The following is a 23157-nucleotide window of genomic DNA, read 5'->3' on the forward strand; positions in this document are numbered from 1 at the left end:
CTGTTTTTACTGTTTTGCACACAAACTTTTAAAACTAGAATGAACCGATAGCCCTATTCCCTTGGGACTAGTATTATCTCAGGAACTCATGCAATTTAAAAACTACCCGCCCACGTCTGGATTTCATGCAGCACACTCGCACAGGAAAGTCTGTGTTTTACTCAAATTTACTAACATTATCCGAGGATATGATACGAACAGGCTGCCACATAACACCCACTGGGCCCGTCCTGATGGATTTAAGCTTTCTGTGAATACGTCCCCACGCTGCGATGCAACGAGCCTCCTGAATCTGCAACTAAAATGATGTCCAAATGTTTCTAATAAATGCCAATGCAGCCTCCATAATTATTGAGCAGGAAAGAAGGAGAAGACAAATGTGGAGGGGGAAAAAAAGAGAGAGATGCCAATTTGCACAGGACTAATATTATCACATGACCTCTGTGCTGTGCAAAATATGCTTTACATATTGGGGACACAGCAGATTAGTGCTGGATTAAGATCACAGACAAACTCCATTATTACTAGAGGCCCCAAGGTGATGCTAGTCCTGTGTGGATAGGGCTTAAAAAGTAGCAGAACACAACCTGAAATTCTTGCTTTTGCTAACCTTTAGTGGTTTAACTAATCACTTTGCTGCACTTTTGTGTATTCAGGGTGGGACCAGTATATACACTACAGTTCACAAGTTAGGGGTCACTTAGAAATGTCCTTATTAGTAAAAGAAAAGCATTTTATTTCAAAGAAGATAACATTAAATTAATCAGAAATACAGTCAAGACATTGTTTTTGTGGTAAATGACTATTCTAACTGGAAATTTTTAATGGAATATCTCCATAGAGGTACAGAGGAACATTTCCAGCAACCGTCACTCCTGTGTTCTAATGCTACATTGTGTTAGCTAATGGTGTTGAAAGGCTAACTGATGATTAGAAAACTCTTGTGCAGTTATGTTAGCACATGAATAAAAGTGTGAGTTTTCATGGAACACATGAAATTGTCTGATTAACCCCAAACTTTTGAACAGTAGCGAAAAGACATCGCCTCTGGTGAAAATGATGTTTTTCAACGCGGATCTTCTTATATTTTTTGCGATGATGCCTTTGGCTAACGTCACAATCGCCTCCAGGCGTAAACTAACCGTGACGTCACCCGTTGGTTTCAACGGCGAGAAAATGAAGCCCGGATTTTGCTACTTCCTGGTCGCCGTTTTGGATTTTTTGGAGCCAGTGACGTAAAAAGCGTCATCAAACAGACTGGACCGGAGAGCAACTAGGGGCAGGATTGGCTGAGAACTCTCTTATCCCGCCCACATTTTACCTCAGAGGCTTCTGTTGCTGTCTATCAAGTATAGCCATGCCCCCTGGCTCCGCCAACTTTAACGATTTGTTTAAAATTCAGTATTGATTTATTTTAAGATCGGCCACCTGATCTCTCATTTTGACCATGAAAACTAACGGGGAAAAAAATCCTGAGCTGTAGAAAATCAGTCTATCAAATTTTATTTTTTCCAAAAATGAATTGGGGTCTATGGAGCAAAAGCTTTTTGGAGCCAACCCTAGCGGACGGCGGGATATTGTAAGTTTTTGACACTTCTGGGTTGGCTTCAATTCTGGAGCCAGATGCTACGTCCACTATATATACAGTCTATGATCGCCTCCTTTGTTGTAAAAAAAAAAAAAAATTCAGCAAAAAAATAACAGCTTCCTGCAATTTATTTATTACAGTTTTAATTTTGGTCAAAGACAAAAGCTTAAACAGATGATTCATATCAAACCAATACAGGCGTTTGGCCCATTTCCTGAATTTTAAGCTAGCACGGCCACAAATATTCGGTTTAGCTTCACTTAACAGTGGAAATTCAGAAATATTTTAATGTCAGCACACACACACATACACACATATTCCTGGAGGTAACATACAGACCAAACCCTTATTTCTGAATCACTCAGTGCTTTGCATGCCACAACAAATGAGTCTTCATGCTGTAAACACTTTGTAAATGACAGTGCCTACCATCTGGCCGCTCAGAAAGTCACATCTCGTTAGAAAATAATAAGGCTTTACATCCTGGCGGGCCAAATGATAGATAACATAATCCATAATGGATTAAATCATTTGTACAGTATCTGCTCCTGACAACTTTGCACAATGATGATGAATATAAAGGCAGCTACAATATGATAAATCCATGATTAATTACAATAGGCAGCTGCATGTGGCTTTAGTAGATGAACACAAAGAGTCTCAGATAAAATCTATGAGCAATTTTTTTTTTTTTTTTTTTTTTAAAAGGAGGTTTAGGAGGTCAAAATGTTTCCCTTAATGTTTCTAAATGTGATTTAGATGCCCTGCTAATGCAATATTATCCCCCTCCTGGTACAAAACACCTCTAATTCCAGCCAACTTCCCACATCTTTTCAACTCTGTGCAACATTTCAGCATCTTTGACTTCATCGTTTATAGCCTGGAACTTTAATATTTTCATTTGATTCACTCATTTCGTTCTCAGAGTCTCATTTTGTACACAGAAGGCAGCGATTTTTCTTCAAAAATACGATACTGAATATTCAGGTAAAGAGCTGGGCACTTCTTTCAGGAGCTGGTGGAGACCAAAACAGAGTTAAAAGGAGAGTAAACGCTCGGTTCAGTTCATTTATCATGACGGGACATGAACGTTAATGTTGAACTTTTTCTGCAGAATGTGTACAAAATGGCAACAATATGTCAGTATAGTGTTCAGAGCTTGTTGTGCTCGCTCAAAACAATTACAATTCCTGTCAATTTAACATAAAACATTTAGAGAGCAGCCTCTGTTTGAATTTTAGAGCAACTGATTTGTTGCTCGACCCAGAATACTGCAACTTCTTTATTAGAGATCAGACTGAAAGAACACGAAGACAAGATTATCAGATTGGAAAAGTAGCAGAAAAACATGCAGCGTGAGGACGCTTAATCATCCCGACAACACATGGCACACTTTCACATCATGATCAATGCCATCACAGGATGTGATAACTTTAGTTTTTAATCACATCTGCTAATGTTCCAGTCTACTTTCCTGGCAGTGCGACCACCGTATCAGGTTGTTCCTCCTTCCTGTTTGGAAATGACAACCTCCACCTTCATCTCAGACTGGCTGTACCTCATCCTTGGGTGTAGTAACCAACCGATAACATGCAAAAACTCTTTCATACTATCATATATAAAAACATATGTACATACATCCTGGACCACATCGACATGTTGAGTAATAGGACCATTAGGGGAGGAAATGGTTCACGCTCCAATCATAGCATCAAGAAGCTGCCCTGCTTTTAATGCCACCGATCAAGGCACTGCTGTAAATCCATTCCATTGGTGGATAACGGGGTGTAGTTCCAACAAACACACCTTACCCCCTTCTACTTTGTAAAATAACCACCATCGTCATCAGAAGTTTCTCTCTGAGTGAAGCAACGATTCCTGGAACTACACATTCCTGCTGCGCTGATGTTCGTTGTTCTCATTTTGAGTTTAAAAAGTGTCCACATGTTGCTTCTTCTCTCTTTGGCGAGCTGCAAAATCCAGACAAAAACGTGTTGTTAGACACAAACGGATCTATAAAACGAAGGCATGTGGCTGATGAAAACGTGACGTTACCTGGACTTCGATCATTTCTCCGTCTGCTCCTGGTAGGAAGAAAAATAATCACATTTTAATACAGAAAATGATCATTGATCAAGAGTCAATACGCTTACGTCTTCAATCAGATTAGAAGCAATCACCCTTCCACGCTGCAATGCTTGTTTTTGTCTCGGGAGATTTTTTTCTCCTCACAGGCAGCATGAGAAAGCCAAAAGTCAACACGAGCGCTAACAGTGAGAAGTGAAACAAACACGGATGTTAATGTATTCTAAAGGTGTAAATAGATTCTTCTGCGTTCGTACCGTCTCTGAAACATGAGTGTGATGTCTCTCCACCCTAAAACAAATTTGCTGAGGACATTGATTCAGTCAAGGTTGGTGAATCTAAATAGGCTTGTAACTAAAGCCTGAAGCAAAGCCTCTAATCTCTCACATTACCAACCTTGAATTTCAGGATCTGCTCGGGATTTTTAGCATAACTGCAAGCACAAAGTGTAACAGAAGCCGGAATGGGTACAGTTCGCTTGAAAGTTTCAGTAAAGTCACCTGCTGACAGATTATGCGATTACATGATTAAAACTAGAAAAGCACTCAGAGAGCGCAGTACTCCTCCAAGGCTGCTCATTCCCCCATATGGCACTGTCAGAAATGCAGCGTTTGTTTATTAGTTATTGATGATCAGAAATCACAGCAACCTAGAATGTGGCCATTAAATATAGATGTACCCACAAACAAAATGACCTTGCACTGAGCACAGGCGTGTGTGATGCATGTGTACGTTATGTACGGAAACCGAATTGCGTGACCTAAATACTTCTACTAAGATGGCGCTGTGCGAGCAGCAGCTGGTTACGGGAGCTCTCAACCCTTTTTTCTTACTTTTCGTTTTTTCTATTGTAAATAGGCACTTTCTCCTATTTTTCCTTAAAGTGGGTGAAGCTTTGTGCAATCGTGCATATAGGAAACCCACTTTTATCACACTTTTATTCGGAGTTGTGCTGTTTTTTGCACTTTTTGGACTTGCTTCAGGTGAGCCCTCGGGACACAGCGGCGGCCGCTCTGAGGAACAAAGACGCTACACACGTGAGACCCTTCTCGGCCTCCGCAGCTCATCCTTTCTCTACACGGAGAGGCCCCATGTCCCCGCGGAGATACGGAGGAAAAGAAGAGGCTGCAGAGGAGGACGGCGAAAGCGCAGGACTTATTTTCCCTCTATCATCATGGGGAACGTCCTCTCCATCACCAACAAGGTAGAGGAGCTGGCCACGCTGACGCGGCTGAAGGAGCATCGTGAGTGTAGCCTCATGTGTTTCACGGAGACATGGCTGAATGGACATACACCGGACTCTGTGGTTTCCCTGAACGGATTTACACTCGCGCGCGCGGACCGGAACGCGGTGGGAAGCGGCAAAAAGTCTGGGGGAGGACTGGTTGTGTATGTGAATGAGTGGTGGTGTAACCCAGCAAATGTGCATGTGAAGGAACAGCTGTGCACGCGGGACTTGGAGATGCTTACGGTGGCGCTGCGGCCGTATTATCTACCGAGGGAGTTCTCGCACATGATTGTGTTTTGTGTATACAGCCCACCATCAGCTCATGCAGTGATAGCGTGTGAAAGACTCCACAGCGCCGTGAGCGAAGCCCAGAGCCGCCATCCCCGGGCGCTTGTCCTGATCAGTGGAGACTTCAACCACGCCTCCCTCTCTGCCTTTCTCCCAACTTTCACACAGTATGTCACGTGTCACACGCGGGGCGACAAGACACTGGACTTACTGTATGTGAACGTGAAAGGCGCCTACACCGCTGCCCCCCTCCCCCCACTTGGCCGCTCGGACCACAACCTGGTTCATCTGCTCCCCCACTACACACCCAAGGTGAGAAGAGGACCTGTGCAGAAGAGAACTGTGACGGCATGGACAGATGAGGCCAGTGAGAGACTCAGAGACTGTTTCCAGACCACAGACTGGAGCGTGCTCTACAGTCCTCATGGAGACGACATCGATGGCCTCACGCATTGCATCACAGATTACATCAACTTCTGCGTGGACAGCACTGTGCCAACTCGGACAGTACGGTGCTTCTCCAACAACCACCCCTGGGTCACCCCTGAGCTCAAAGCCCTCCTGAACCAGAAGAAACGGGCTTTCATCTCAGGGGACAGAGAGGAGCAGAAGAGAGTGCAGCGTGAGCTCCAGTGGCGGATCAGAAGGGCCAAGAAGGACTATGGGAAGAGGCTGGAGGAGAAGCTGGTTCAGAACAACGCGCGGGACGTGTGGAGAGGACTTAAGAACATTTCTGGACATGGACAGAGTGCCAGAGGGACAGCTGATGGGGACCAGCGCAGGGCGGACGAGCTGAACTGTTACTTTAACAGATTTGACTCTCCCCCTACCCCCTCTGCCCCCTTTCCTGCTCCCCCCTCTTCACACATCCCCAGCCCAGCAGACTCTCCCCTTCCTGCGACACCTTCACCGGCCCCCAATTCACCCTCACGGACTACTCCCACCCCCTGCAGCCCACCTCACTCCCCCTCTCCTTCACACCGGACCAGGTGAGGAGAGAGCTGAGGCGACTGAAGCAGAGGAAATCTGCAGGACATCAGTCCCAGGCTGCTGAGGACCTGCTCGGACCAGCTCTGTGAGGTCCTCTGCCACCTCTACAACCTGAGCCTCAGCCTGGAGCGGGTCCCCGTCCTGTGGAAAACCTCCTGTGTGGTCCCAGTCCCTAAAACAGCTCACGCCAAGGAACTGGCCCACTACAGACCTGTCGCCCTCACCTCCCACCTCATGAAGACCATGGAGAGGCTCTTCCTCCACTACCTCCGCTCAGTGGTGAGCTCCGACCTGGACCCGCTGCAGTTTGCCTACAGGCCCAACATGGGGGTAGAAGACGCCGTCATCTACCTGCTGCGGCGAGCGCTCACTCACCTGGAGAGCGCCGGCAGCGCTGTGAGAGTCATGTTCTTTGACTTCTCCAGCGCCTTCAACGCCATCAGGCCGGCGCTGCTGTGGGGGAAGCTGGTGGACGCGGGAGTTGATGGACATCTCGCTGCCTGGACCACTGACTACCTCACTGACCGTCAACAGTACGTGCGGCTGCGAGTCAGAGGTGGTAGTCTGCAGCACGGGGGCGCCCCAGGGCACCGTCCTCTCGCCCTTCCTCTTCACCATCTACACCTCGGACTTCACCTACAACACAGACAGCTGCCATCTCCAGAAGTTCTCCGATGACTCCGCCATTGTGGGCCGTGTGTCTGAGGGGAACGAGCTGGAGTATCGGTCGGTCATCATGGACTTTGTGGACTGGTGTGAGCGCAACCACCTGTGCCTCAACACCAGTAAGACAAAGGAGATGGTGGTCGACTTCAGGAGAAGGACACTCCCACATCCACCAGTGAACATCCAGGGGCAGGACATTGAAACAGTGGACAGTTTCAAGTACCTGGGTGTTCACCTCAACAATAAACTGGACTGGTCCCACAACACTGACGCTCTGTACAAGAAGGGCCAGAGTCGCCTCCACCTTCTGAGGAGGCTGAGGTCCTTCGGAGTGTGCAGACCTCTACTAAGGACTTTCTACGACACTGTGGTAGCCTCTGCTTTCCTCTACGCTGTCGTCTGCTGGGCCCCGGGCAGCACAGAGCGGGACATGAAGAGACTGAACAAGCTGACCAAGAGGGCCAGCTCTGTCCTGGGCTGCCCACTGGACTCTGTGATGGATGTGGGTCAGAGGAGGATGTTGACCAAGCTCTCATCCATCATGGACAACAGCTCCCACCCACTGCACCGGACTGTAGTGGAGCTGAGCAGCTCCTTTAGCACAAGACTCAGACACCCTCAGTGCAAGAAGGAGCGCTACCGCAGGTCCTTCATCCCCACTGCCATCAGACTGTATAACACTACTGTGTAGTTGTTATTATGTGCAATATTTATTATCTTGTTCTTGCACTTTCGTGACTTTTGCACTCCTCTGTTTTTGTTTCTAAGAGCCCTGTAATGTTAAATTTCTCCTTTGCGAGATTAATAAAGTCTATCTTATCTTATCTTATCTTATATATGTAGCAGGCGGCGGGAATTGATAAAACTCAGAAACACCCCCACAATTTAATCAATTGTTCCTTGTATCATTTCCGAAAGATCCCGATAAGCGCGCAGCCATGGATTTGTAGTAGGCAGTGTCTACAGATACGGACCCGTACCCGTAGCCTGTGGGCTACGGATACGGCACTTTCCATTAGCCAGACAGATACGGACCCGTACGCGAGTCTCGTGAGTCAAGAAGCTGCTAACCACTGCAAACTGTTGAAAGGTAAGCAAAGGTTAAGGTTAGGGTTAGTGTTAGGGTCAGGTTTAGGGTCCGTACCTGTCGTACCGATGCTACGGGTCCGTACCGCTAACGTCTACCGGGAGTCACATGACCAGATCTCGCGTATCTGATTGGCAAATGGAAAGTGCCGTATCCGTAGTCCACAGGCTACGGGTACGGGTCTGTACCTCTAGCAACAACCTTTGTAGTAGGATCACAATCATGTGATCATTAACAGGCAGCTGACGTAGTGTTCACTTGTAGTCATAGTTACAGTGCCACTGTGCCGTTATCTGTCAATGATACAGAAATCTCTAACAAATCTGTGGATCCAGACTATAAGCTGCTAGGGCTGGACCTGAATATCCGAATATCCGAATATCCGGTCATGATGGTGGTATCTGAATATTAATTTTAAGATCAGAATATTTGCGCCGCCTGGATTCTTTTAATTTAGGGTCACTGGTGTACTTGTTAAACCATTTACCACCTTAGGAGCTTGCAGGCCTTTTCAGGGCAGGCAAATCTCTGAACGCTAAGAGTACCCCAGCAGAACATCATTCAGGATCTTTATCTGAGTTGATAAAATACTTAATCCACATAGACCAACATAAAAACTGGAGTTCCATCCAGTTTTAGCAGCAATCAGAGTTGCCATCATGGTGAAACCTACACAGCAATAGAAACAGAAATGTTTAAAGGGCCAATTAGGGAGTCATTTCTGGAAACCTGCTACTTTCTGCAGAGAAAAGTCGCCTATTGTCAACAAATTACATAAAAAAAACTCAGACCAAAACTGCTTCAAATCATCTCTCCTCTGATAAATTCTCCAACACAGACTGCTGTGTGCATGCGTACATAAAAAGGTCAAAAATATCTATTTTCCTTGTTAAAAAAAGGCTAAAATAAACAGCCTGGTACAGCGGTTTTCAACAAACACTGCTTAGCGTTCAACTATGGTTTTGTTGCTCGAGGAAGAAGTGGGTCTTTATTCATCATATTCACATGGTGCCCATTTTCTGACATTAGACTCAAGGCGAAGGCTCTGTTCTCAAAAGTGCTACTGTATTCCAGGGTGCAAGTTACATAAACGTATTGAATCTGACACAGACACTCAAACACAGTTCGAAATGAATTCATTTGAAATCATTCATCACTGCGCATTTGAAAAAGTAATTTCCCCAAACGAAAAAAACACAAAAATTGAAAGAAGATTCAGTCATGCCTACATGTCTGTTGACTCAAGAGGGGTAATATTAATGAGAAAAATGACTGACATGAGTTAAAGACTTGGTAGCCTGGCTGCATTATATTCCAATAATTTCAGTTTATTACTACGCCAAGGAACGGAGGGGTTATGTGACGTGACGATCAGCATACATCTGTCTGTTTGTCTGTTTGCAACATTACTCAAAAACGGAACAACAGATTTGAATGAAATTTTCAGGGAAGGTCAGAAATGACACCAGGACAAAGTGAATAGATTTTGGCAGTGATGCGGCTTATAGTCTGGATCCACGGATTTGTTCAAGATTTCTGTATCGTTATGAGACACTATGACAAGTCAGCTGCCTGCTGACGATCACATGATTGCGATCCTACTTCAAATCGACTGAAGCAGACTTATCGGTACTTATCCATCTGAAACGATATGAACAACAATTGATTAAATTTTGGGGGTGTTTCCGAGTCCCATCGATTCCTGCCACCTGCTATATATTTAGATCATGTGATTCGGTATCCGTACAAAACCTACACATGCATAACACAAGACTGTGCTCAGTGCAAGGTCACTTTGTTTGTGGGTACATCGAAATTCGAACGGCTACATTCTACATTGCTGTGATTTCTGCCAGGATTTTTTTTCAAGATTTCATCCACCAGAAATTATACAACTGAGCAGCCTTGGCAGAGTACTTCGCTCTCTGAGTGCTTTTCTTGCTTTGAATTGAGTTTTCCTCAACATAAGTAGAGACATTTCCACCATGAACTGATTCAGAAAAGGAACAAACCGGTGCAGGAATTTAAGAGTTTGACACTTTCAATTCAAGCAGCTCCAAATGCTGGATACTTAAATGTACCTAAGTGCATGCAAGCATCCTTTGAAACTATCTTGCTACACAATATTACAACACTGAAAATAACTGTCACAGAACAAGCGCTTGACTGTACACCTGACCATTAAATGCGATTATCCAGCAGCACCTCAGATGACTAACATTTAGCCTTCTATAAATGCTTTTGCCGTCTGCTGTGATGCTGCTAGAAGTGTTTTTTTTTAAAAAGAAGAATCTGAAAAGACATTAAAGAGAAGGACATTTCTGTCGTTCAATAGCATCAACAGGAGGATGCAATTTCTCTGCACACTCTTGTAAGCAGTGAATTACACTGAGGAGAGGCAAGAGGACGCTGTTCATGATCACCTGAAGCGTTGCTCTTTCATAAAGCGGAGCTCCTGCAGAGCTGGAAGCTACAGCGGAGTTTTTCTAAAGTCCTTTATCATGAATTTTTAAAACACTCCCTTTACTTATTTCCCTGCATTGACATTACCTTTAACTAATAGCAGGGCTTCAGACCGTGACAATTTAGCCACATTTTACCGCTTTTGCAGACAGAGCTATCGCATCTTGCAAAAAAGTTGGTCTTTTTCATTAATTACTTTCCATATTACAGTTTTTCATGATGGTGAATTGCTGTGTAAGGACATCGAGCCCACACTTTCCAGACACTACCATTCAAAAGATTTGGGTCGCCCAGACTATTTCATGTTTTCACTTCAGGAAAAAAATAAACATTCATCTAAAATGTGGGGATTTGGTGTTTACGAAAAAAATTAAATGCTTAAAAAGGGCAGCGTCCCCAAGTGCTGTGAACAAGAACATCATGAGGAGAGCTTCACACACACACAAATACTTCTGGACACATGAGCAACATTAGTTTGTGCACATGGTGTCAGTGGGAAAGAAACCAGTGGGAGCAAAAGACAAAGATAGAAACAAATAAAGCTCCCAGCGCACTGACCTGTTGGGACTCGGACGTCGTTCGGCTCTTGGGCTCCGTCTCCGTGGGTGATGTCGGGACGCTCCCGTTGGAGTCTGTTATTAGCAGAGTCCGTCGATCTCTCGCTAATTTTTCACACTTTGTCACCCGGAACCTGAGAAAAACATACGAGGCAAAGGTTTAGAATGTTTTTACCGTCCTGTGGTCTCTTCCACCGAGGAGTTGGATCATTAAAAATAAACTCTCTTATGTGAAAACACACTACTAGCTGGAAGAAAAATACAAACAGCACAGTGTGTATTGTTCAACTCTTTAAAAAATAAAGTTTGGAGACTATAACAAATTATTTTTCTGAGTGACCCTGCGGTTAGCACTGTTGCCTAGCGGCTAAAAGATCCCCGGTTTGCATCTCGGCCTGAACCTTGGCTCTTTCTGCATGGAGTTTGCGTGTTCTCCCTGTGAATGTGTGGGTTTTCTCCGGCTTCCTCCCACAGTCCAAAAACATGCTGAGGTTAACTGGTGATTGTAAATTGTCTACAGGTGTGAGTGCGATTGTCTGTCTCTATGTGTAGCCCTGTGACTGATAGATTGATTTGACTTCTTTTAGGGCTGGGCGATAAATCAAATTAATTCGATTAATTCGCCTTTTTAAAACCTGACAATTTGAAAATTTGACAAATTGTAAAATCGAGGCAAGCTTAAATATATAACAATACAGATTCTTCTTCTGCCTTTCACGACTTGTGCACTGGCGTTTGCTTCTGCCTCTCATCTCCTTCCTCCAAAACACTCACACCCACTTCATGGCGGACAGAACAGCAGACGAAGAGTTGGTCATGAGAAAACGGCCTCATGTTACATCGATTATATGGAAGTGGTTCGGCTTTGACAAGACTGACACAGAGCAAACTACAGTCATGTGCAAGGTTTGCAAAAGTACTGTGAAAACGAAGAGTAGCAGCACAACTAACCTCTTTCAGCACCTCCGGCAGAGACATCTTAAAGAATGGGAAAAGTGCTCGCAGCTACTGGAGTGTGGCATGGCTAGCACTAGCCATAGCAAACAGACCGCAAAGAAACAACAAAAATCGATTAAAATCGTAATCATCCAAGATGACTAAAAAATTTTTATTTTTTTTTTTTAAATCGAGATTTTATTTTTTGGCCATATCGCCCAGCCCTAACTTCTTTGTTTTCGCGTCATGCACACAACCGTGTCCAACCCTCATGGGTTTACAAGACACCAATATACTAGTATTGCAGCAATACACCCAAAACACACATTATTCTGCTGCTCACTTCTCAAACATTGCCTTTCATCCCAAATTCTGCGATGAAAAAGGTTCCCTTTTTAAAACATGACTCAAGTTTTTCATGGTCATCCAACCAAAAGAAGTCAAAAGAAAGAAAGGACATCTTCCTGAAAAGTACCTCTCTGATATCTTTGTATACAGGACAGTTAAACATAAAATGAATCTCATTCTCAACTTCACCTAAATTACACAGGAAATAAGGTCTGTCCTTCTCTAGAGCTAATGTTCTTGATCATAGCTGTGCACACAGGGATCTCTGTGTTTTGCTTAAATTTTGATTCACATAAGGTTCCATGCTGTATCTGTCCTTTATAAGACAATAAGTTCATAATTTTGGTTTATTCCAAATATCAACAAACTATTTTTCTCTAAACCTAGGAAACATATTACTCTTCATCTCCTGAACATCGCAGAATAATCTATTATGAAAAATAAATGATGAGTTAATGACAATTAAACATCTTTTTGTGATTCTCTGAATGGACAACTTGACCAGTCTATTCCAAAGGTGAAGCATTTGGCATTTATGTCTGATGTTTGGAGGGTCCCATCCCATATCTAATGATAGACTGGTGAACTGTCCAGGGTGTCTCCTGCCTTCACTCTACGTCAGCTGGATAGACTCCAGCCCCTGCGACCCTAATGAGGATTAAGCAGTGTATGGATGGATTGAAAATAAAGCAACAGGTAGCTGACCCACTTTACTGGCAGTTTTTCGCTTTGCAAATAGTCCATTTATATTGGTATACATAAAGCACAGAAAATGGCCCTTTAATGAATGATGCCGAGCATAAACTCAGCGGGTATCTGCTTCTACCTCACTGATAACACACACACTGACAAACACACAAACTCCCCATGACTCATTCACCTAAACATGACACCTCTCTCATTCAACCACCCACTCAAAGCCACACATGCATGCACACACACGCTCCAAAGCTTTAATTAAATCAGCAAATGAATATTCGTATCCAGGTCATGCTGACCCTCTGCGTACATGACCATTCATCTGGGTGTGCAAATGAAAAGAAAGCTCTCTGCATCCCAATCAGCTCTCAGCAGGGCATTAAGGATGAGGAGTGCAATCGCTGTGTGTTGGTGAAGAAGCTACACACTTTCTGGGTTGACTGGTGGACAGAGAAATGGTCTGTTTGCTTTAAACTCCATCTAGGACACACCTGGACTAATTTCATAACGATAGAACACTGTCAGGGTTTCATTGCCTGTATGTTGTTGTTGTCTTAAACCACTTTCAAACGCTGGAAAGTAAAGAAGAGGCCTCCAGGTGCTTCTTTTGTTCTCCGTCGCTGCTTTTTACCTGAGAAACAATCGTGCGTTCCTACCTTGGGAGAGACCTTCTGACTACTGAAACCGTCAAAGCCTTGACATCCCTCACGTGTAAAATATCTCCACAAGTAAAATGTTGTTTACACGAGTAGTTTTTTAAAAGCACAAAAAGTGGCTCCTTCAAGGTGAATCCTCAATCAAAGCTGCAAATCTGAACTACTTGTGCTTCAATAAATTTCCATGATCAAGACCTACAGAATTGAGGATTGTGACTGGCCAGGGGCGTGGCTCACTGCAGCAGCATGGCATCTAAAGGTGATTTCATCATGAGGGGAAATCAAACATTCAGTTTCTGATTCTCATTATCAAAGGCAAGCAGAAATCCAGGCCTGGCAGTAGCAGCACTGCTCGGTGTGGACACACCTGTGCAGTGGAGGTGAGCATTGTGGTTCGACTTCAAAAAACAACCAGATTATGACGCAATCTATGTGTATAAATAGCTACGGAAGGGCTTAACTTAGCAAGAACTACACATTATAATTTCAGACCTATTTAGTATTTGTCTGATGCTCTGATTAGCTGTTATAGAAGGGGAACAGAGAGCTTTGAAATGACGTTAGCTGTGGTGAAGAAGTGAAAGCAGGCAATTGAACTCTTTAAGCAATTGCTCTGAAACCTGAAACCTGCAATCTTATTATCAAAGCAAGATATTATTGGCTGCTTGTATTGGCTCATTTGTTTATTCAGCTACAGATCTTAAGATGACAGTCAGTAATAGCACTTTTTCACTCCCATTGAAACTAACCGCTGTATACAATTGCCCTTGATTAGATAAATAAAGTTGTATTAGAAAAAAGGAGGCAGGCTGACATTAAGTACTCGATATGAAGCTCCTGATGCTATCCTGAGAAAGTGGCAGAAAGCTGTTGATTTATTAGAAATCTCTCCACTGCTGTCTCAGTTCTGTGAGAACCTTTCCTATCCAGTGTGCCTTTAACAGGGGTCCTTACCACAGAGCAGACTAACCACTGAAGCTTCAACCTGACCGTCCACCTTTGTATTTTCCAGGTCACTAGTCTGGTGAGTGAACTGCAAACTTACCCTGCGTAATCAAGTGTGGATTTTTCATTGACGATTATTGAGAGTTAATGTTTGATTGTTGGCGTTATGTGTGCACTAATGCCTGATATGCCTCTGGGGCAGTGGTTCCCACACCGAGTAACCGACTTACTGTGTCATCACTAGTCTACCTATAAAACACATTTAAGCACGCATTTATTTGGTTTTTCCTCAAAAATCCTTTGCTGCTTCAATGCCACACCTCCTTAACCTCTCAACTTCTGTCCGTGCTTTCTTCAAGTTGGTTTGCTCGCTCATCCCGATTCATTATTTTTGTGTGCAGTTAGAAAATTACCGACGGGAACGATGTCTGAAAAACGCAAAACTGGCGAAAAAAATTCCAGCTATACCCTGAGAGTTACTTAAATTTCGTTTTATTTAAGGGAAAGACAGAATTGTGTTATTTGTGGTGAAATGCCGGCAGATGACAGCATGAAGCCAAGCAAAACAAGGCGACATCAAGAAACAAAACACAGTTCGGTAAAGTCGGAAAGATATTCACAGATTCGGACTTCCTTCATCAATAACTCATTAGATATACGTTGTCAAAACACAAACGGTGCCTCTTTCCCATCGTTGTAAGGTAGACAAAGGGGTGCAGCTTATAGGGGGGCTCCAAGCCAAACAGGTTAGGAACCACTGCTCTGGAGGACACTGTGTGTGCTTACATTAAATTTGACGGGACTCTTCTATTTCAACCGACGCAGCTTTTCTAGCGTTTACGACATTTAACAAATCAGAGGACTGAACTACGAAGACGGTTCAACGTAATCAGGCTTTCTTTGTGTGAGTCGGCTTGACAAAAACTAAAACCTAAGTCAGAGTTAACAGATATGAAGGTGGTTTTCAACTTTCTTTAACTCACACTTTCTGCTTCAAACTCATCCACAGAAACAAGAGCATATAACGCATCATTTGACTCATTTTCCGTACAAAATGAACCGATCGCCAGCAGGTTGTTTTAATGGAGAATAATGACGAATATAAACACTTATTATGGCATAAAGCTGCAACTAGAAATAATGTAAGATGGGAATGCTGGTAGGAAACTATTATATATGCGTAATATATTTATTGTACTAGTGAATGCAGCTGGTTATTTGTAACAGACAGCTGCACCATGCTGCACCATACAACTATCAAACTTCATATATATAATCGATAGCTGCAGCTCTACAGCACACCAACTCTCCTACTTCTTTCCTTCACGACTCAAACACACACTCTCACACACACACACACCTGCCCACCTGCCCACAGCCAGCACCGTGACCTCTCCGTGGTGACTGCGCCGGTACTCTGACTTCCGGGCCGACGGCTTCCTCATCAGCGGCCATTTCTTCTGGCTGCAGCGGGTGCAGATGTTCTTGTGGCCGCCCGGGCCCCCGATGGTGTGCAGGTGGCTGCAGGTGTGCTTGGCGGCTCCCGGAGGTGCCCCCGGCGATACGGGAGTCATCGGAGGGGTTGGGGTGCTGGGGGAGGTGGGGGTGAGCGGAGGACTGAAGACAGAGGAAAGGAAATTAGTACTCTTTGAAGATTTTTGTGTATCCAAGATGTTTAAAGAATTATGCTTTAGTAATGACTCAATTAGCATGACTTAATTATATTAATATGACTGCTTGAGGCCTGTTGTTACAGACTGATCACAAGCAAAATAATGTAAATCAGCTCCTGAGTGATAATTATGGCAAAAAACAACCCAATAAATCTTTTGTAGGTCATCAAATGTTACAGCACTCTGTTCCATCCAAACATTAAATAAAAGGAAAAACAACCACTGACTTACATTCAGTCAATTTTAATGACAAAATACAACCTAACTGAATTGTGCAGTGCTTCATTTATCATAATCTACCTCTGCAGAAATGACACGCTGATATTTCACACTTCAAAACAATTACTGACATCCCTCTGAAGGATTTCCTTTAAAGCAAAAAGGCAATCAATTTCCTGTACGGCACGAACATCAGGTGAGGCTTCAGACATCAGAGCAGACAATTAGGGCTGGTGGCAAATATATAAAAGCAGATTTCATACAGTATTTACTTCGGAAGTGCATTAAGAGACACTAATTGAGGCCAGCTCACTTGTCTTTTTGCACTCCGCTTTGAGAGGAAGTGTGTGTTGCATATTTTATGACTCTGGAGAGCTGTTCCTCATATTGTTTACACACAAAGGCAGAATAAACAGTGCTCCTACACGCTCACATAAACATACTATATATGTGTCTGAACGCGCCGGGGGACAGGCAGTATAATATTGAGTACATTTTTCTTCCCCGGCATCGCAGAAATAGACAGTTGGGGAAAGAAACTGGAACACACTATGAGGTGGCCTGAGTCTAATCATCAAGGTTGGGGCTAATTGTGGAAAAATAAGCCCAATTTTATGTTTGTAGCCAAGATTTTGCATGTATGTAAAACAAGCCGAAGCTTAACAGCTGTTTCAAGTGCCAATAGAACACAAGAACAATAATCTAATTAGGCCCATATAGGGCAGGGCGATAAATCGAATTAATTCGATTATTTCGCCTTTTTAAAACCTGACGATTTGAAAATTTGACAAATCGTAAAATCGAGGCGAGCTTAAATATATAACAATACAGATTCTTCTTCTGCCTTTCACGACTTGTGCACTGGCGTTTGCTTCTGCCTCTCATCTCCTTCCTCCAAAACACTCACAACCCCTGTCATGGCGGACAGAACAGCAGACGAAGAGTTGGTCATGAGAAAACGGCCTCATGTTACATCGATTATATGGAAGCGGTTCGGCTTTGACAAGACTGACAGAGCAAACTACAGTCATGTGCAAGATTTGCAAAAGTACTGTGAAAACGAAGAGTAGCAGCACAACTAACCTCTTTCAGCACCTCCGGCAGAGACATCCTAAAGAATGGGAAGAGCGCTCGCAGCTACAGGAGTGCGGCATGGCCATAGTATACTGTCTGAAGTCATTAAGCTTCAGAAAAGACTTTCTCATGGTGCTCCCTAACTAGCTAAACTCCCACAACACAATAGTATGAAACAGTACAAGGGTCCACCAAGCTGCACAACCATGTACAACAGCTAACATACAATATTCGAAGTGTGTATTATCTAGAAAACCAATATTGGGCAAAGTCAGACACGAGGCAGCAAAGTGTTGCACAATATTGTCTAAAACCGGTATCTCCAGCTTAACGTTTTCTGATTACAGCCTCTGCACAAGGGTTTTCTAATCATCAATTAGCCTTTCAACACCATTAGCTAACACAATATAGCATTAGAACACAGGAGTGATGGTTGCTGGAAATGTTCCTCTGTACCCCTATGGAGATATTCCATTAAGAATCAGCTGTTTGAAGCTAGAAGAGTCATTTAGCACATTAACAATGTCTAGACTGTATTTCTAATTCATTTAATGCTATCTTCATTGAAAAAAATAATGATTTTCTTTCAAAAATAAGATCATTTCCGAGTGAGCCCAAACTTTTGAATGGTTGTTTGTTAAATGAATATCAACTTTATCCAGGCTGTCTGACATAACTACACATTTTAAGACATTGCAAACTAGGACATGCATTTCCATGACTTTCTAACATTTCAGATTCTCAGAAAGAATATAATAATGTTTTTTAAAAATCAGCAAAGTGAGCAATTACTTAGTTTTTGCCCTAATTGTATGTCGTAGCATTAAAACCTTGAGTGCCTTAGGATCGATGCTATGTCAGTTTTGTCCCTGTTGCACAACACTTAATGTTGTACATCTACAATGACATTTTCATCTACAGGTGTTATCTAACTTTTCAGTTAGTCAAGAAAAAAAAACTGCACATATTTTGAGGATACATTTTCTAGTCAAAGAGGCTGCACAGTGGAGTCAACGGAGTAGTGGTTAGCACTTTCGCCTTGCAGCAAGAAGATCCCGGTTCGAATCCCGGGGTGGGCCTGGGATCTTTCTGAATGGAGTTTGCAGGTTCTCCCTGTGCATGCGTGGGTTTCCTCCGGGCACTCCGGCTTCCTCCCAAAAATATGCTGAGGTTAATTGACTACTCCAAATTGCCCGTAGGTGTCAATGTGAGTGTGATTGTTTGTCTGTATATGTAGCCCTGTGACAGACTGCCGACCTGTCCAGGGTGTCCCTTGCCTTCACCTGAGTCAGCTGGGATAGGCTCCCCCCGCGACCGTAGTGAGGATAAAGTGGTGTATAGAGAATGGATGGATTTTCCAGTCAAAGAGGCCAAACATTGACATGTGACTTAAAGGCCCTCTTCCAAGACTAAAAAGCTGTAGTATAATTCTAATTTTCAATTCGCCAGTCTACTCTTATTTCCCAAGCTGGCCATTACATTAACACAATCATTCTTTGTTTTTACTCCACCAAGAAACGCAGCAGAGTTAAGTGATTATCGGCATACGTTTGTTCGTCTGTCTGTCTGTTTGCAACATTACTCAAAAACGGACTAATGGATTTGGATGAAATGTTCAGGGAAGGTCAGAAATGACACAAGGACCAAGTGATTAGATTTTGGCAGTGATGCGACTTCTAGTCTGGATCCACGGATTTGTTAAAGATTTCTGTATCATTGCGAGGCAGCGGCATGGCTGCACTACAACAGCTGCCTCCTGACAGTCACATGATTGCGATCCTACAACAAATCGACCGTTGTGGACTTATCACGACTTATCCGTCGGAGTTCTGCGCTCTCCGAGTGCTTTTCTTGTTATTTATTTGACGGGCCTTTTTTAATTACAATGTATGGTTGTAGCAGTGGTCTGCTTGTCTAAGAATCGGGATGTCTACGTTGTGATTACAGCACAATTTCAGGTCTTGTAAAAATGATAATACATGTAACTAATGAGGAAGGGCCCGTTGTAGGGAGTCATTAGTCACTAATGTGATTAAAAAAATGTGTCAAAGCATGTGTAAGGCAAAGCTCCTTTTCTTTGAATGAAAAATATGTTCTTTGCTGATGTCTTTCTTTTCAAGATCGTAAGATGTAAGCAGAGGTGTGAAACACGTGTTTTGGGGAGGAACAAAGACAAGATGCACACAAGATAAAGTGATGCCTGCTGTGGAAAGATGAGAGGGGACTGAGGGATAGTGGAGGCTGGAGTAGTGATGGGGAGAGCAGCACTGAGGAGAGAGGAAGTTAAGTACCAAATCTGGAGAGGCTGATAGCTAGCCCTGGCCACACTACAGTCACTCTCTGCCTTGTAGCCTCCCTCTCCATCCCTTTCTCCTTCTTCCTCCCTCTCTTTCTGCCTGTCTGTCCGTCTCTCCCCCCCCTAAGTATCCCATAAATTACCCCCACCAATACCCCTCTCCCCCTGTTCCACCATCTCTAAGTGATCCACTGGCAGGCTGCCCATCCCGACTGAGAGAGAGCGAGACAAACAAAGATATGGAAGAGAAAGAGGGAGAACTATAGAAAGAAAATTGAACAAAATGAAAAACGTGGAAGGACAACAAGGGGCGGAAGTATGTGGAGAAAAGCGATTTGGAGAGGCACATGAAAGAGATGCTCAGGAAATGTGTGCGACTGCAGATTTCTCCTGATTTTTCTTTCCCAGGACACCCAATGTGACCGAGCACAATACCTCAATACCTAATCCCTGGCAGAGGCAACGCTCCTGCCATTTGTCCACACGTCTTCCTCCCAACAAAGGGAGAACATCTTTCCTCTCTTTATCTCCTTTCCTCCCAGAACAATATGTGGCGAGAAAAGAAAGATGACAGCAGGAGAGAGAGGGGGGAAAACATTCGGCGCTAACTCGATTTACTTAGACTCCTCTACAGCCATAAGCATCTCCTCCTCCGATCTGTCTATCTGCCCAACTCCCTCTCCCCTTATCTCAGCGGCAAGGCAGCACTACACTTGCTCATTTGCTCTGCTCTGTACAGACGAACGGGAAGATGACGAATGAAGACGTCTAAACTGAGTCAGCTTGTTCCACCGGCTCCTGTTTTTATGATGCAGGGTCATTTTAAAGTGACAAGCAGCCCGGCAGCTTTTGATTTGAAACACTGATGTCGAAATGCAAATGACCCCTAGAAGTCCAAGGACTAAGGGCCTAAAAAAATAAAGCTGCAGCAAACCACTGACAGTTCTAGAAGGGCAGGACTCATACATACGTGTTGTACGCTTTTCATTCACTTTGAAGGGACTGATGTCAAGCACTGCCAAACCAAATTATGGCTTTGCTTTGCATACATTATAAAGTTGAGAAAAGTTCAACCTTTCAAATAGCAGAGCAGGCACCAGAAAAATCAAGTTGTGTTTCCCATTAATTCACTATGACAGTTGTGCACCAGCTAATGTCAGGCTGGCCCACTGTCCTGCGTAAGGACTAGGGCTGGCCCGAATAGTGGTTTCTGGCTTCCGAATATTCGGGCCCTATTAAAGACGAATATCCGAATATTCGTTGTCCGCCCCGTAACATCCGGGTGGGGGGGGAGCGGGCGGCGCCGGAGGTGCGGTAATGGCGGCGGCGGCAGCTTGTGACAAAAACGGCCCGAAAATTCGGATCCTTTTCCATTTTTAGAAAGTTCTGGCCAACATTTCCTGATGACAGATTGAACCCAGTGTAAACCGACCTTCGTTGCCTTCGTTTTGTCTTCAGCAGAGGTCTTCGGCATCTTGTCTTGTGTTTATGCAACGAAATGAAGTGCGACGTCAGAGTCGGCAGCCACCCGGCCATTCGGGTGGTGTTTACAAACACAAATGGAGGAGCCGAAATGAGCCGAAGAACACGGTGGGACGAGCCAAAGTGGGCCGAAGGCGCAGGGAAGAGACGAGCTCCGAATATTTTCGTCTGGGGGGAGGAGGGAGTGATCACATAGACATATATGTATATGTTATAAACATACGTGTATATGTTTATGTGATCACATGATGAGATGAGCCGATAAGGGCCGATGTGGGCCGAAGGCGGAGGGAAGACAGTAACGCGGCATATTCTTTCCGCCCGGTAACGTCTGATGGGGGTGGGGTGGGGGTGGGGCGAATATTCAGATACCAAATTAATATCCGGATAGTGCCGTAGCGAACGAATATCCGGATATTCGGGTCCAGCCCTAGTAAGCACACGTGTGAATCCCAGAATATTATAGCTGCAATGTGACCATGATTTACTAAATGAACATCATGCTGTATTCAAAAAGTCTTTAAAACGAGTGACTCATTAGAGAAGTGTTGACTGACGCAATGTTTTCTCGTAGATTTTTATACAATCTGACATCTTTTTCAAGAAACAGGAGTCGTCCCCTGCTGGCCATTACAAAGAATGCAGGTTTAAGACACTTGAATCTTGAGTCACAGAGGCCCCGTCTGTCTTTAATATACGTATAGTCTGTAGTCTGACTATCAACTGACATGAAAACTATGCAAGCAGCCTCAAGTCTGATAAAAGTAACATGCAGAATAACTTTTCTTAACATGCAACCCCACATCAAATCCACCCGTGAAAGAACAACTTAGTTACTACTGTAGATAATTAGCTAATCAACACGCTGCATGATTGCAGCTTCTGTTTGTTAACTGATTAGCACTTAATGCTTTTAAAGGCCTAAAGTAGAACTGATACTAAAGCCCCACCCTAAAGCCACAGCTTCACAGTTCTTCACAGATCCAGCTATGATTAGACAAACACTGTTGAGGTTAAAGATTCAGAACACATTATTTATATATTTTCTTAATTCGTCAATTAAAGGCCGGATGACTTTGCAAAGTGTAAAAGTAGTCACTGCTATTCTAAATTTGTCCACTGCACTGCCACAACTTTTATGTATATTTTTGCGCAAATGTTCTACATTTACAAGGCAGGGGGATAACTGAACCTTCATCCTCAATAGTTTCCACTATAGTTTGTATGGTGTGTCATTTGAGGTGTTCAGGATTACTACACAGATGTGGAAACGAACGTAAATTTAAAATCATTTCTAAATCTTGGTTGTTTTGATCATGAAGTAAAATACTATATTGTTTAGTTCCAGATACCTGTGACTGAATGTTTTGTGCCTTTGTAGGTGCACTGTGATCTGTAAGTTGTAAATGATCAACTGAGGCTTAATACTGTTGAAATTGAACTTATTTTTCTTTAGAAATTTCAGTACGCTCATAATGTTTTTCAAAAAGACAGTTCATGTACCTTTTCTGCACTAAAACGAAGGGAAAAATTTGGCGTTATTGTTATTTATAGTGGCCCACTTCAGATCGAACTGGGCTGTATGTGGCCTAAAATGAGTTTGACACTCCTGTTTTAGTCAATAAATTACCACAAAATAAGGAATAAGGAGACCTCCATTTGTCTTGACAGAAGTTCCAAACTTGCAGTGAACAAAGAAAAGCAGAAAAAGTTGACATCTGAGAAACAAATATTTGGTATTTTTGAGATATAAAAACTTAAACAATTAATTAAATACATAAACAGCTGCAGATTATTCTTCTAACGATAAATTAATTGGTTTATCAGCTCATTATTCCAGTATTATTGGAGGCTATTGTAGTTCTAAAGCTTCTAAA

General features: G+C 43.4%; 1 protein-coding gene across 1 annotated transcript in view; it reads right to left on the minus strand.

The window, feature by feature from the left end:
* Nucleotides 1–1698: 1698 nt before the first annotated feature.
* The window catches only part of rell1 (RELT like 1), a 41599-nt gene continuing 20140 nt past the window's right edge, over nucleotides 1699–23157 (minus strand). The window contains exons 5-8 of the mRNA XM_022211155.2: nucleotides 15905–16153; nucleotides 10954–11086; nucleotides 3644–3672; nucleotides 1699–3558 (exon numbers count right to left, since the gene is read on the minus strand). Of these exons, the coding sequence (XP_022066847.1) occupies nucleotides 3655–3672; nucleotides 10954–11086; nucleotides 15905–16153 (400 nt within the window). The 3' untranslated portion in view covers nucleotides 1699–3558; nucleotides 3644–3654. The remainder of the gene's footprint in view (nucleotides 3559–3643; nucleotides 3673–10953; nucleotides 11087–15904; nucleotides 16154–23157) is intronic.

Source organism: Acanthochromis polyacanthus, chromosome 23, assembly GCF_021347895.1.
Source record: "Acanthochromis polyacanthus isolate Apoly-LR-REF ecotype Palm Island chromosome 23, KAUST_Apoly_ChrSc, whole genome shotgun sequence".
Lineage (NCBI taxonomy): Eukaryota > Metazoa > Chordata > Actinopteri > Pomacentridae > Acanthochromis > Acanthochromis polyacanthus.